The 14937-nt window shown below is 45.1% G+C and overlaps 1 protein-coding gene across 1 annotated transcript in view; it reads right to left on the bottom strand.

Annotated features, from left to right (window-relative positions):
- The window catches only part of TOP1 (DNA topoisomerase I), a 99042-nt gene extending 86620 nt beyond the window's left edge, over positions 1-12422 (bottom strand). The window contains exons 1-2 of the mRNA XM_062204203.1: positions 12157-12422; positions 11804-11828 (exon numbers count right to left, since the gene is read on the bottom strand). Coding sequence (XP_062060187.1) covers positions 11804-11828; positions 12157-12189 — 58 coding nt within the window. The 5' untranslated portion in view covers positions 12190-12422. The remainder of the gene's footprint in view (positions 1-11803; positions 11829-12156) is intronic.
- Positions 12423-14937: the final 2515 nt, after the last annotated feature.

The raw sequence follows: 14937 nt of genomic DNA, 5'->3' as shown, positions 1-14937 counted from the left end.
GGCAGAAAGAAACAGAAATATTCTGTGGGTTCACTCCCCAAATGTCCATAGGAACTGGGACTGGACCAGGTGGAAGCCAGAAGTACTACCTGAGTCATCATCAGCTGCCTCCTAGGGTATACATCAGCAGGAAGCTGGACCAGAAGTAGAGTCAAGACTTGAACCAGAGACCTCAATATGGGACGCAGAGGTTCCAAGTAGTGTCTTAACCACTGGGCCAAACACTTGACCCTCAACTTATCTTTCAAATCCATTTTCCATGAATTTCTGGAAGTACTTCATACTTCTTAGAGTTAAATGTCTGGCCTTGTAGAGTTTTGGGTTGAAAAATCAAGTGTAACAAGCCAGCAGTTACAAAGACTAGCCAATTTGTGTTCCTTCTTTCCCCCTTATTTCCTCTTCTGGCACAGCTGAAGCATGAAAAATTAAGAAAGAGATGCTGAAGTATGATCAATTCCCTAAGATTCTCATAATTCTTCATTTCTGATGTAAATAGCAAGAATTACTGACAATGCACCCATCCCTGCAAAAATGCACTAATTGTATGAATAAGGCATACTAAGATTAAGTCTTATTATTATTATTATTATTATTTTTTGACAAGCATAGTGGACAGTGAGAGAGAGAGACAGAGAGAAAGGTCTTCCTTTGCCGTTGGTTCACCCTCCAATGGCCGCCGCAGCTGGCGCTCTGCAGCCGGCGCACCACGCTGATCCGAAGGCAGGAGCCAGGTGCTTCTCCTGGTCTCCCATGGGGTGCAGGGCCCAAGGACTTGGGCCATCCTCCACTGCACTCCCTGGCCACAGCAGAGAGCTGGCCTGGAAGAGGGACAACCAGAACAGAATCCGGCGCCTCGACCGGAACTAGAACCTGGTGTGCCGGCGCCGCAAGGCGGAGGATTAGCCTATTGAGCCGCGGAGCCAGCCAAGAATAAGTCTTAACATTTACTCTTGATCATTTTTCCAGTATTCAAATCATTCTATGTACAGAAATCCCCCCACCCTCATCTGCAGGGGATACAGTCCATAACATTCCTTGAATGCCTAAGCATACCTAAATTTCTAAATTAGGGTTAGTAAGAGATTAATAAACATAAAACAGAAAAATTATAATATAGCATAAAAGTTATTTAAAAACTTAAGAATTGTGTACTTCAGGGCCGGCACTGTGGCGTAGCGGGTAAAGCCACCGCCTGCAGTGCCAGCATCACATGTGAGCACTGGTTCAAGTCCCAGCTGCTCCACTTCTGATCCAGCTCTCTGCTAGGCCTGGGAAAGCAGAAGATAGCACAAGTCCTTGGGCCCCTGTACCCGCATGGGGGACACGAAGAAGCTCCTGGCTGCTGGCTTCGGATCAGCGCAGCTCCGGCTGTTGTGGCCGTCTGGGGAGTGAACCATCGGATGGAAGACCTCTCTCTCTGCCTCTCATCCTCTGTGTAACTCTTTCAAGTAAATAAATCAATCTTTAAAAAAAAAAAAAAACTGTATATTTCTAGAATTTTTCACTTACTGTTTTTGGACCATGGCTGACCCCAGGTAACTGACATCACAGAAATAAAAACTGAGGATGGGACAGGCAGTTGACCTAGCAGTTAAACCATGGTTAGGACACTTTCATCCGACATAGGAGTACCTGAGTTCTATTCCCAGATCTAGTTCCTAAACTAATGCACACCCTGGGAGATAGTTGTGAGGTTCAAGTAATTGGGTTCCTCCCACTCATCTGGAAGACTGGGACTGAGTTCCCAGCTCCTGGCTTTCTTTTCTTTGGCATCCTCAACCATTCATTGTGGGCATTTGAAGAGTGAACCAGCAGATGAAAGAGCTCTCAAAATGCTCTCTTTGCCTCTCAAATAAATAAAATTTTTTCATTGTGGATAAGGAAAGACTACTGTACATACCACTGTGTACTGTGCACATTCCTCTGAGAAGTTTAAAGCTTTAACGTATTCCTATTTCAAGATACTTCATTCATTATGAAGGGGTAACAACAAATATAGTCAAACTATTTCATAAAATTAAGTTCTGGGGACAGCACTGTGGCATAGCGTGTAAAGTCGCTGCCTGCAGTGCTACCATTCCATATGGGTGCCAATTCAAGTCCTGGCTGCTCTACTTCCATTCCAGCTCTCTGTTACAGCCTGAGAAAGCAGTAGAAGATGGCCCAAGTCCTTGGGCCCCTGCATCCATGTGGGAGACCCAGAAGAAGCTCCTGGCTCCCGGCTTCAGATTGGCCCAGCTCTGGCAGTTGCAGACATCTGGGGAGTGAGCCAGCAGATGGAACACTTCTCTCTCTCTGCCTTTACCTCTCTAACTCTGCCTTTCAAATAAATAAACAAAAAATTAAGTTCCCTAAGGCTATAAGTACTCAGTCTAATCACTAAGATTTTAGTTCTTCAAAATTGTGAAGAAGGCGATTTCAAATTCTTTATTTCAGGGAATTCAATTTAAGGATTTATTTGATTAGCTATTGTCATATGGATCTCACACACAGAATGTGAGCATTTCTAGACACTGTTAGACAATCTGTTTAGAGAATCCCGAGTCATACTTCTAAAATTCATGCAATACAGTTGATTAAGAGGTAATGGCAGGAGCCGGCGCTGTGGCTCACTTGGTTAATCCTCTGCCTGTGGCGCTGGCATCCCATATGGGCACCGGGTTCTAGTCCCAGTTGCTTCTCTTCCGGTCCAGCTCTCTGCTGTGGCCTGGGAGGGCAGTGGAGGATGGCCCAAGTGCTTGGGCCCCTGCACCCGCATGGGAGACCAGGAAGAAGCACCTGGCTCCTGGCTCTCTCTTTCTTTAAGACTGGGGAAAAAGGAGATGTCATTCTCTTGCACTAACAGTGAAACATTAACTGCCAGAAAGTACTTGCAGTTTTCATTCACCTTGATACGACAGGAGTCTCTGTACTGAGATCCAATGAAAAATCTCGACAGAGGAAGTGAGTGTACATATACAACTTACCAGCTTCAAAGTGTTCATTCTAGGAGTTCTATTTTGGTCATCTGTCTCTGGTAGTTACAGATACTTTCTGAATATTCACATGAATTAATATGGCAACTTAACATTTTCTACTTATAAACATGAAATTTTTAGCTTCCTAAGTAGATTTCTAAATATTGTACTATCCCAAGTCCAAAGTGGGGAAAGTTACTTATTGTCCAAGATTCTTAACCTATAAATTAAGGTATGAGAAACAAAGTGGTTTGTACACAGTGAGTGCTTGCCACTAGGCCAACTGAAGCTGCAACAAAGTCAAGGCAAGTCAATAATGCTCTCCTGAGCCAGCCTGTTACAATTCACAGAAATAGTATCACACCCAAGGCTGCCTAGTGATCCCTCTAGCTTGGGTAAAATCTCACAAGAGATACACTCAATTTTTAAAGAAATTAAAGACCTTCCCTTTGTATAAAAAAAATAAATAAATAAAAAGCAAACTCAGAAAAAGGTGTTTAGGGTTTATTTTACTTATTTTTTAAGGATTGGCAAGGAACTGAAAAATTTTTTTCTAGGGCTGGCACTGTGGTATAGCAGCAGCCTAGGCTGCTCCTGTGGTGCCAGCAACCATATGGGCGCTGATTCAGGTCCCGGCTGCTCCATTTTCCATACAGTTTCCTACTAATGGCCTGGGAAAAACAGTGGAAGATAGCCCAAGTGTTTGGGCCCCTGCCACCTATATGGGAGACCAGGATAAAGCTCTTGGCTTCCAGCTTTGACCTGGCCCAGCCTCGGCCATTGAGGATACCTGGGGAGTGAACCAGCAGATATAAGATATCTCTCTCTATCTCCCTCTCAAATAAATGAATAAAATTTTTAAAAGTAAGAAAATAAATACCCATTTCAGAACATTTAAATTTACTCATATACTCATTTAATTTTCAATAGCTTGTGAACCAAAGAAATAGCATCCTTCTTTATAGATGTGAAAACAAGTTTCAGTGGCCAGGAAAAGTTTAATACTCGGAATAAAGATTTACTAGGGTCTGTGCTATGGCATAGTGGGTAAAGCTGCCGCCTAAAGTGCTGGCATCCCATATGGGCAGCCATTCAAGTTCTAGCTGCTCCACTTTGGAGCCAGCTCTCTGTGATGGCCTGGGAAAGCAGAAGATGGCCCAAGTCCTTGGGCCCCTGCACCTGCTTGGAAGATCTGGAAGAAGCTCCTGGCTCCTGGCTTCGGGTTGGCCCACCTCCAGCCATTGCAGCCATTTGGGAAGTGACCCAGCAGATGGAAGACCTCATTCTCTCTGCCTCTCTGTAATTCTGCCTTTCAAATAAATAAAAATTATTTAAAAAAAAAAAAGTATCTAAGGTTTTGCTGAATTCTACTCATTTTACCGCAGCTACTCCAGAGCTTATCTCCTCACAACCTCCCTTTTTACTCCTGCACCCTTCAGTATCAATCTGGTTCCACCCTTAATACCAAAGTATCTAAGTCCTAACATTCTAGGTACAAGGAGTCCAGGCTATCTCTAACAGCAGATAATAAAGAGCAAACCAAGCATCTGTACTAGAGGCTTATCAATTACAGCTTAAGTAGGGTTTCTGTAATTTGGAAAAAGGTAGTACACTAACAGACTGGGGATGTAAGAAGGGGTAAAAAGAAAAATTTCCCTTCCTAGTCTCTGGTTTGCCCAATACACCTATCCAATCTGTGCTATCCCCATTCAGCTCAAAAGATTCATTTATTTGAAAGGCAGAGTTACAGAGAAGCAGAGAGAAAGAGAGAGAGGTCTTCCATCCGCTGGTTCAATCCCCGAATGGCCACAATAGCCAGAGCTGCACCTATCAGAAGCCAGGAGCTTCTTCCGGGTCTCCCAGGCGGGTGCTGGGACCCAAGGACTTGGGGCATCTTTTGCTTTCCCAGGTCACAGAAGAAAGCTGGATTGGAAGTGGAACACCAGAACTCAAATGCCCATAAAGGGATGCCAGCACTGCAGGCAGCGGCCTTACTCGCTATACCACAGCACCCATCCCTCAATTCAAATTTAACAAAAACACGGTGTCTAGTAAACTTCCAAAACTAGTTTGCTGTGGCGTAATGGGTAAAGCCAGCCTGGGATGCTGGCATCCCATACGGGCATTGGTTCATGTTCTAGCTGCTCCACCTCAGATCCAGCTCCCTAGGAAAGCAACGGAAAGTGGCCCATGTGTCTGGGTCCCTGCCACCCACATGGGAGACCTGGATGAAGCTCTTGATTTCAGCCTGGCTCAGCTCTAGTTGTTGAGCCACGTGGGTGGGTGAACCAGTGGATGGATGATCTCTTTGTACCTGGGTCCCTGTCACCCATGTGGCAGACCACAATGAAGCTCATGGCTCCAGGCTGACCCTGGCCATAATGTCTACCTGGGAAGCAAACTAGTGGATGGAAGACTCCTCTCTCTGCAGCACTGATTTTCAAATAAAAAAAGTGCATATTTAAAAAGAAAAAAGAAAGACGAGGCAGACGTAACAAAGCAGGCTAGGACTAAGGATTGGCTGGTTTTTGTTCTTAAAACATTGGAAGATATGGGACTGGCATTGAGGCACAGCTGGTTAAGTCTCCTCCTGCAATGCCAGCATCTCCTGTGGATGGCAGTTTAAGTTCCAGTTTCTCCACTTCCCATCCAACTCCCTGCTAATGTGCCTGGGAAAGAAGACTTCCCAGGTACTTGGGCCCCTGCCACCCACCTGGAAGACCCAGATAGATATCCAGGCTCCTGGCTTTGTGGTCTTCTGGGAAGTGAACAAGCAGATGGGGATCTCTAGCTCCCTCTCTGTAACCCTACCTTTCAAATCTTACACACACACACTAAGATATCAGAATACCCATGAATTTGTCATTTAAATTTGTTTCAACAATCTTTTATCTACAACAGGAGATCTGAAATCTCTGATAGCGCTGTTTACTCTTTAACACCTTTGTTGGAGCTTGTCTAGGTGTATCTCAGGAATGCTAATGAATTTCAGTTCATAGGTTTCTTAAATCTACAGAAACAAAATATAACATCAAATGCTCAGAGGGAAATTAATGGCCTGGTAGATGCATCCCTACACCAAATCTGATGGGAAGGATAGAAGGGAGATGTAAACAATAATACCTTCCAGAAAAATCCTCAAGTACAGTACATAGAGGTGAAGTCTGAACTAAAAACTTAGGCTAACAAATAAAAATACATACAAAAAAAAAAGAAATTAAGGGGCTGGCATTGTGGTATAGTGGATAAAGCTGACACTTGACACGCCTTTCCACTTCTGATCCAGTTCCCTTGTAATGGCCTGAGAGGGGCAGCGGAAGATGGTCCAAGTACTTGGGCCCTTGCCACTGACATGGGAGACCAGAACAAAGCTCCTGGTTTGAGCCTGGCCAACCACAGCAGTTGAGGCAGTTTAGAGAATGAACCAGTGTTTGGAAGACCTCTGTTTGTCTCTCCCTCTCTCTGTTAACTCTCTCAAGTAAATAAACAAATCTTTTAAAAAATTTAAAACTTAAGTTTATACCTCTCAGGGAGTTTTTCTTTACCAAAATTTAGAGACATAAATGACAAATACATTGATACTTAATACATACTTTGATATGGTCAGTCTCTACATACCCTAGAGATACACCTGAGTATTAACTACATCAGATCTTTGCAGCTTAAAAAAAAAATCTTACATATATAAAATAAAAATCATGCTTGACAATATTTGCTATAAATCAGTTAAGCAAACTATTAGCCATTTCCTTTAACAATATATGTTCAATACCATTAATGTCTAAAGATACCCTGCCATAAGCTTTTTCCCACCTAATCAAGACTTGGCCACCCTGCTACCTTAAACTTATCTTCAAACCCCACCCCCCTCCACGGTTGCCTAGGCCCTATGCTATCAACACAATGCACATTGCAAGCATCCAGATAGGCAGGTGGTTGGGAGGGTGGAGGCTGATTGGCAAAATGCTAATTATTCCAAGCCCTATTTTATATTTCCTACTTCAGCTGTTGGCCTGGAGCCATGGGTATGGAAAGCTGTTTCTCAAAGTACAGATTTACAAGGAAAGGAAATAAAAAAAGACTTGTTCCCAAAAACTACTACTGAAAGTTTAAACACAATCTGAAAGCCTCCTTTGAACACAGTACATGATTCACTTCTTAAAGGCCACTTTGGCATTTCTTCCACCCTAAACTTTTTACCTTAAGCCTAATTCTCTATTGTTTATCCAAAATAACCTTATAATGCAAAGCTAAAGTTTGAAAAATAATTAAGGGACAATCAGATCATCTAAACCATTAAGACACAGAAAATTCATTCAACTGACTCACCTCCACAAACAATGAACTATGATTTACTGTATTTCAAGAGTAGTTAAAAAAAAAAAAACCCTTTGGATCCCTCATCAACTACTCGTATCAAACATTTTCATAGCCTCATTTAAAGCAACTACATTTGAATTCATTCTTCCATGTGAACCTATAACTTTATTGGTGTTCAATATAATTTTATAAGGATAGGATCCCTCACAAAACACTTCTGGGGGAATGACTTCAGGCTTGAAGAAAATCAGTTTCATTGCTACAAAAGCTGTTAAAGATCTGTAATTTGCACATGCATTTATGCCCAATATGAAATAACCAAATCTTAAGTCTCCTAAAATTATATACATCCAGAAAATACAACACAATCATTTCCCACACCATTAGCAGTAGAACAACATTTTTCTAACTTTTTTACAGACTCAAAAGATGGTCATTTTTTATACACACACATTAAAAACAAACTTCAAGCTTAATTTTGCAATCCCTGACACTCATATAAATTGGTACTAACTCACTATGTTCCAGAACAAATTGGAGTATCTCTGTCAAACTCTTGTAATTCCACATTTTCAAGCTGACCACAAGGAAACAGACCAATTCATTTTGCTGTTGCTGGACAAGATGAAATTTGAGGGCTGACCCTTGGGTTCTTTCCTTTTCATTCTACCTAATTTCTAAAGAAAAGGAGTTGGGGGGGGTTGACACATTATTTAACTCCCACATTTCAAACCATAAGGTATTTATCATTCCTTATTTTATAAGGAACACTGGAGCCTAAAATTTGGGATGTATGAGTCGCTGGTAATTCAGAATGCACATTTAAAAAATAAGTAAAATAGGGGCCAATGCTGTGGTGTAGTATAGTAGGTTAAGCCTCCGCCTGTGGCCCTAGCATCCCACATGGGCGCCGGTTTGAGCCCTGGTTGCTTCATTTGGATCAGCTCCCTGATAATGGCCTGAAAAAGCAGTAGAAAATGGCCCAAGTGCTTGGGCCTCTGCACCCATGTGAGAGACCAGGAAGATCCTGGCTCCTGATCAGCCCTACATTGGCCATTGCAGCCATTTGGGGAGTGAACCAGCAGATGGAAGACCTCTCAGTCTCTCCTCTCTCTGTAACTTTGCCTCTCAAATAAATATATTTTTAAAAATAAATAAATAAAAAATAAAAAGCACATGTTGACAAGCAACTTTGTTTCACATCAAAAGGGAGTATGAAGATTCTAACAGCTCACTAACTCTAAAAAGGAGGAAACAGAACAATGGAGCACAGTGTTTAAGTTATTTCTGGATTGAGTCCGAATTTCCAGATTTCATTTGGAGGTGCCATGAGTTTTCAGTTTTTAAATATGATGCAAGTTTTCAGGTAACCACATCATTAGCCTTTCCACCATCCACCCCAACAGCCCAAAAGTACACCTATTCAGCAGCATCAGAAACAATTCATATTTAATTGTTCTCAGACAATCTGAACACAGTAAACTAATCAAAATCACACAAGATGATGGTCAAATCATATTTCTTAGAATATAACACTGATGGAGTCAAGTCTTAACCCTACCAAAGGGAGGAGATTGAAAAGAACTTCCTAGCTCCACAGAAGTAAAAACTTCATCCAAGTCTTTGAAAGAGCAAAACAATCACTTACCCCCCCCCCCAAACCTGATGTTATCACTATCAATTATGTGGATAGCAAGGCAGCCCATACAGTACTGTAATAATGACTCAGCCTCACTATAGTTAGTACTACCAACACTTAGGAAATCTTTTCACTTAGGTAAAAGAGAAGTTATGGTGTATGCTCCTGGAATTCCTAGTACACTGTCAATATTTTAAATATAAATGTATCTCACAAATCAAAGATTTTCCCAGCAGTTTAATATGAATTAGGATGTTTTAAATTCAATACAAACAGCCACAATTTTAAATATTGTAAAGAATGAATTACATAATTCAATCACTGGTTAAGAGTGTATTGCTTGATAGAACTAATAGTCACTAACATCACCCATCTTCCAGACAATGTCCTTCATGGTGCTAAGGAGAAAGTTAAAAGTGCTTTCTCTTGAAGAAGGAGGTTTTGATAAAGAGGGAATGACAAACTATCAGATACTCTCCCCTCTTTCAGCTCCACAACAAAGTAGAGATATGGAGCTTTTAATTTCTCCATACTAGTATCATTCCTATAGCTTAATGGGCTATAGGAATGTACTCCTAAGCTCGTGGGCTTTGGAGTACACAACTCACTGTCCTTGGACAAACTAGTAAACATCCCAAAGCGTCAACTTCCTCATCTATGAAACAGAGATAATAGGGCCTAACTCATAAGGGTCCTTCTAATTGATTAAGTTACATTTGATGGTCCATGGAAACAGCTGAGATTCATGCCTGGCAGTTAGTACAAATTCAATAAATATTTGTTATATTATTCCTGGAAAATGTGGCCAAAACATTTTTAAAGTTAACAGTTCACTTTAGTATCTACAAAAATGACAGTACAGATCAGTAACGTACTCTGCCCACATCATTCACATATTCAACAGTTCTTTTGTATAAATTGTAAGAAGTTAACTTTCTTAAAGGAGAAAGCACTAAATTTTGTTTTGTATCTGTATACAAGGCCTACTCAGTCCAGCCTTAAAGACAAAAGAACTCTTCGTTATTAACATCCTACCTTCCTCCAGAGACGTCAAGAAGACATCTTTACATATCTACCTGCCACATCCTTTTTTTGCCCCCATATACAAAGAAACGTATCTCTAATCTGTGGCTTCCCAAGCTGCAGAGGCATCATCTCCTTTTTTAAAAAGGCCAGTAGGCTAACTAAGGGTACCTGAGAAACAAATTCTCCAACTCAACAATTCTCAGCGCCTGGTACCGCACAACACTCTGCTCCTAAGTCACCTCCCCTGAGAAATCTCTCCATCTTCAGACAAAAGTAAACCCCCTATGCTCCCAAAGCTTTTAGAGTACACATGTGCCCCAGCATCTAATCGTAACTAATTATGTGCCCTCCAACAGATGAAACTGAGAGTGAGAGTCCTGTTGTGCATTAAACACAGTGCCTGTCACACACTACTAGGTGCTCAAGAAATGCTACACTTCATCCAGGTTTTCCCCTGAGTATCATCTCTTGCTGGATGTCCCATTTCAAAATCTGAACATAAGGCTGTTTTCACTAGAGCAGGCTGGCATGATGGGCTGCTGATTACAACATCAGAAAACCTACTCATCAGCTTCTCCTATTGGAGAAGTTCCCGGAACCCAAATTCAATTGAACAGGACTATGCACCCTCAGAAATCAGTGGGAATTCCCAGCACACTCAAAGTGCCTTCTCCTTCAACTGGACTGTTGGAAAACCTGCATGCACAAGCATTTTACTGGGGAAATTTTCTGTGGGTAACTAAGGTGTAAATACTAAAATAAACGCCTTGATTGGGCTAAAAGGTTCAAAAACAAAGAAGTGGGAAAAACAAGCTAATTCTTGATTCCTAAAAAACTGTGGTTCTGCAAAGAATGAACAGGAAGCAGGGGTGGGTGCTGGTCCCTCCGCTTCAATAAACAAAATTCTTCTCACCATCCTCCTAAGCCCAAAAAAGAGGGCTAACACACCAGAACCAGATGAAATGCTCAACTCCAAGTACACTCTAAACTGTGTTTCCAAAAAAAAAAAAAAAAAGGGAAACACTGCCTTGAGAACCCAGGCCCCAATGAGAAGTTCTAGTTAACATACTTTAATTTTTAAAAGGCCAATACCTCCAAGCCCAACAGTTACATTGGGTGACACACAGAGAACTTGCAAACTTTCTGAAGCGACATACTACTACCCTTGCAAAGAACACAACTTAGGGAAAATAACCTCCAAATGTGAGGAACTCCAGTGGCTTTAGTTTTTAAGGCCATAATTTGTAACTCATAGGCATCTACTTCCTCCACCAAAAAAATTCAACAGTTGCTTAAGAGAATCCTTCATTGGGGACACAGAGAAAGAAACAAACATGAAGCAGAGCGAAAACAGCCCCCAAAATAAAGTTCTATTTGGGAAATATTATAATAATTCATTCTCCCCGTCTTTCTTCTCTGGTGAGGGGTGTGATTTACAGGGCTTTGCTCTGCTGAAAGCTCTTTCTGGGCAGCTCAAGAAAGGAACCGAGAGAGGGAGAGAAAGAGACAGGCACAGAAAGGAGAGGAAAGAGAAAAAGAAAATGGCGCAGAGACTAAGTCCCGACCGTCGACAAGGCGACTTTCCCGGGAGGAATCCTGGCCCGGAAAGGCTGCCCGAGGCCCGGCGGCGGGCGACTCAGGGTCTCCGTTGCCCCCTCTTGGGAGGGCGGTGATCTGGGGAAGCTGGGGTCCCCGGAAAGGGGGTCTAGAGGCGGCCCGATGGGAACAATGGGGCCGGTGAGCGAGGAGCCGGGACTTAGTCTCTGGGACGCCATGTCTGTCCTCTGCCCGGCTCCGGCCGGGCGCGGGGGAGGCGACCGGCGGCTGGGGGGCCCAGGGCCGGGGCGGGGGGCACACTCACCATTCAATCGGAAATCCGCTTCGATCTAGAGAAAGGAAAGAAAAGAATATGAAACAACGGGCAAATTAGCCCCCCGGGCGGGCAGGCGAGCGCGCGCGGCCGGGGCCCTGTCCCACCCTGTGCCCCCAGGGAGGAGGGGGCCCCGGGAAGGGCTTCCAAGGGCAGCCAGCGCCCCCCAAATTCTAACTTGTCGGTTTTCGCCCGCGGCCTGGCGAGCCCATCTCTCCTCAAGCGGGCGGCTCCTCGTGGGGGACTCCGGCCTGTCAAAGAGGCCGGACCGGGGCCTGCGCCTGGGGGTCGCGGGAGGGCCAGGGCGGAGTCCGGGGGCCGCCGGGGAGCGAGCCGGGCCGTACCTGGGAATCGTTGTGGAGATGGTCCCCACTCATGTCGGCCGGAGCGGCGAGTGCGGCGGGCTGCGAGGTGGCGCGGGGGAGACGCGGACCGTCGGGCCGGCCTGTGTGGACGGATGGGGTTCCCGGAGGCTCGCAGAGGCGAGGGGAAGCTGCGGCGGCGGCAGGCCACAGATTCCTGGAACGGCTGAGGCGGCGACAGCGGCGGCGACGCTGACAGACTGCCCGGCGGGCGGCGAGAACAGACCCCAGCAGTTGTGTAACAGCCTAAGTTCGCATTTCGGCTCACTGCGCCTGCGCGGCCGCTTTTAAACAGGACGTCAGCGACGTCAGAGCTCGCGGAACGAGGCCGAGGGTTGCGGCCCACCCCCTCACGGTTCGAAAGGCGGACCTGCTTTCGCATCTGAAGCCCCACCCCTGGCCCGCGCGCGCCGCTGCGATTTGCATAAGGAGCCGACTCCGCCCCTCGGCCCCCAACCCCCAGCAATCTTCTTTTCCTCTCCCGGCGCCTTTTCTAGGAACCCGGAACCCCTGCGCTAGGCAGTGCGCAGGCGCAGCCCGGACACCACCTCCGGACCCGGGGAGCCGGCGGGGCCACGTGGTGGGCCTTTAAAGGCCGCGGCGGGACCCAGACAGGCCGCTGGGGTGGAGGATACCGCTTCGGCATCTCTTGGGTACGGAAGAAACAGCGAACTGCAAAGAACTGTGGCGGCCGGGCCCCCAGAGCTCTCACCAGCGCCGCCTCAGTTGCTGACCCAACCCTGAGACTGGAGAGAGGAGCCCCATCCCCAGCCTTCCGCAGGGCCCAGCAGCTTCTGCCTTGTTTTACACCCTTAGAAATTATTTTAATTCTTCGGCTAACCCAGCTCGTTTCCTGCAGCGTCCATGTAGCGCTTGGTCACGAGGCGCCTGATGTTGTAACCCTGGGTGGGATTTAGGCAAGAGGCCGGGCACAGAGACCCAGACAGAGAATCTGAAACAATTTACTTGCTTGGGCTTGTTTTTCAGAGTACGTTCCGAGAAAGCTGATCTTGCAACATTGTGTTCAGAAGGGGCCAGACCACCACAAACAAAGCAGGCTGCAAGAAACCAGTCTGAGTTGGATTTTCGAACATAGAACGTATAAAGGTCTATGTTGCTTGGACAGGAAGTGCTTTCCAGCTGCCCCTTTTCCACGTGCTGGACACTCCCCCTAACCCTCGCTGTAAAACTCTAGCAAACTGTTTCTACTGGAGGCACTCTTTAGAGACTGTACCTTCCCACGGTTTTCACTTGTCCCAAATAAGTCAAACTCGCTGATAGCAACACGCCAGGCCAAGGGATTCCTTGTGTCCCTGACATTCGTTCACGCCACAAATATTTATTGAGCATCGATTGTGAGCCAGGAATTGTGAGGGCAGGGATGATGCCAAGAACCAAAGGGAGCCCAAATTCCTGATAAACACGATCTGCCTCGAACGCAGCTGAATCCCTAGCACGCCATGGGTGAGGAGAAAAGACAGGAAAAGGAGCTACTGTTTATGAAACGATTGTTGTGTACCCGGCTCTGAATCCTCACAGTACAAATGTCAAACTCCTATTAGAGGTAAGTGACCTACAGCCTTGCTGACATCTACGCTTGGGTGCTTCCCAAACTTCTCCATGGCTGCACTCGTCACCCAGGAAATCACCAACTGGCATCTTCCACGCCCACATTGCTCATTAGTCCAGCTGGTTGTACCTCTCATCAGGTGAATCTGTGTTACCTCCTGCTTGAGATCTTTGCTTCCATTCTGCCTCCCTCTCCCCACAACAGTTCTTTAACAGCTGCCAAAGTGATCTTTAGAACCTGCCAGTCTAACCATTATCTCCTTTGTGAACTTTGCAAAATTTATCACCACTTATGCTATTATTAATATTTTAATTAATTCCCCTTATTTAGCTTCATCCTAATAATATCTATGAAATAACCGTTTAAAAATAAATACCAAAAATGTTCATCCGTGGACAATAAAACCATCAACCGGCACCGTGGCTCAATAGGCTAATCCTCTGCCTGCAGCGCCGGCACCCCGGGTTCTAGTCTCGGTCGGGGCGCCGGATTCTGTCCCTGTTGCTCCTCTTCCAGGCCAGCTCTCTGCTGTGGCCTGGGAGTGCAGTGGAGGATGGCCCAAGTGCTTGGGCCCTGCACCCCATGGGAGACCAGGAGAAGCACCTGGCTCCTGGCTTGGGATCAGTGCAGTGTGCTCCTGCAGCACGCCAGCCGCAGCAGCCATTAGAGGGTGAACCAACGGTAAAGGAAGACCTTTCTCTCTGTCTCTACCTCTCTCACTGTCCACTCTGCCTGTCAAAAAATAAAAATAAATAAATAAATAAAACCATCCCTATCACATCTAGCAATCACCTTGGGGGTAAATTCTTGTGAATGCCGGACATACCCCTGAGGGTAAAGCTAAAACCTTACCATGGGACTCCAAATCCCATTAAGCTGGTGGTACTAATACCATCTTAAGTGCTAAAGTGATCATAAGTGTGTAATTTATCATATAGAAAGGATTAAGTGTCAAAGGCATCACATAAATGAGACCAATATTTGGTAATAATAATAGATAGAATTAAAAAGGAGAGAACGTTCCAACATGAGAAGCAGGCCACACAGCAGACTCATAGAATGACAAATGCCCTAAACAGCACTCTGGCCTCAGAATTGGCCCTTAAGGCATTCAGATCTGGCCGAAAAGTCCATGAGAGCATCTCAGGCATGGAAAGCCAAGACACTGTGGCAAAAAAATTATCTACACGAAG

This window comes from Lepus europaeus, chromosome 10, assembly GCF_033115175.1.
Source record: "Lepus europaeus isolate LE1 chromosome 10, mLepTim1.pri, whole genome shotgun sequence".
Taxonomy (NCBI): domain Eukaryota; kingdom Metazoa; phylum Chordata; class Mammalia; order Lagomorpha; family Leporidae; genus Lepus; species Lepus europaeus.
Note: the sequence above shows the minus strand (reverse complement) of the source record. Positions and strands in the feature narration are given on the sequence as shown.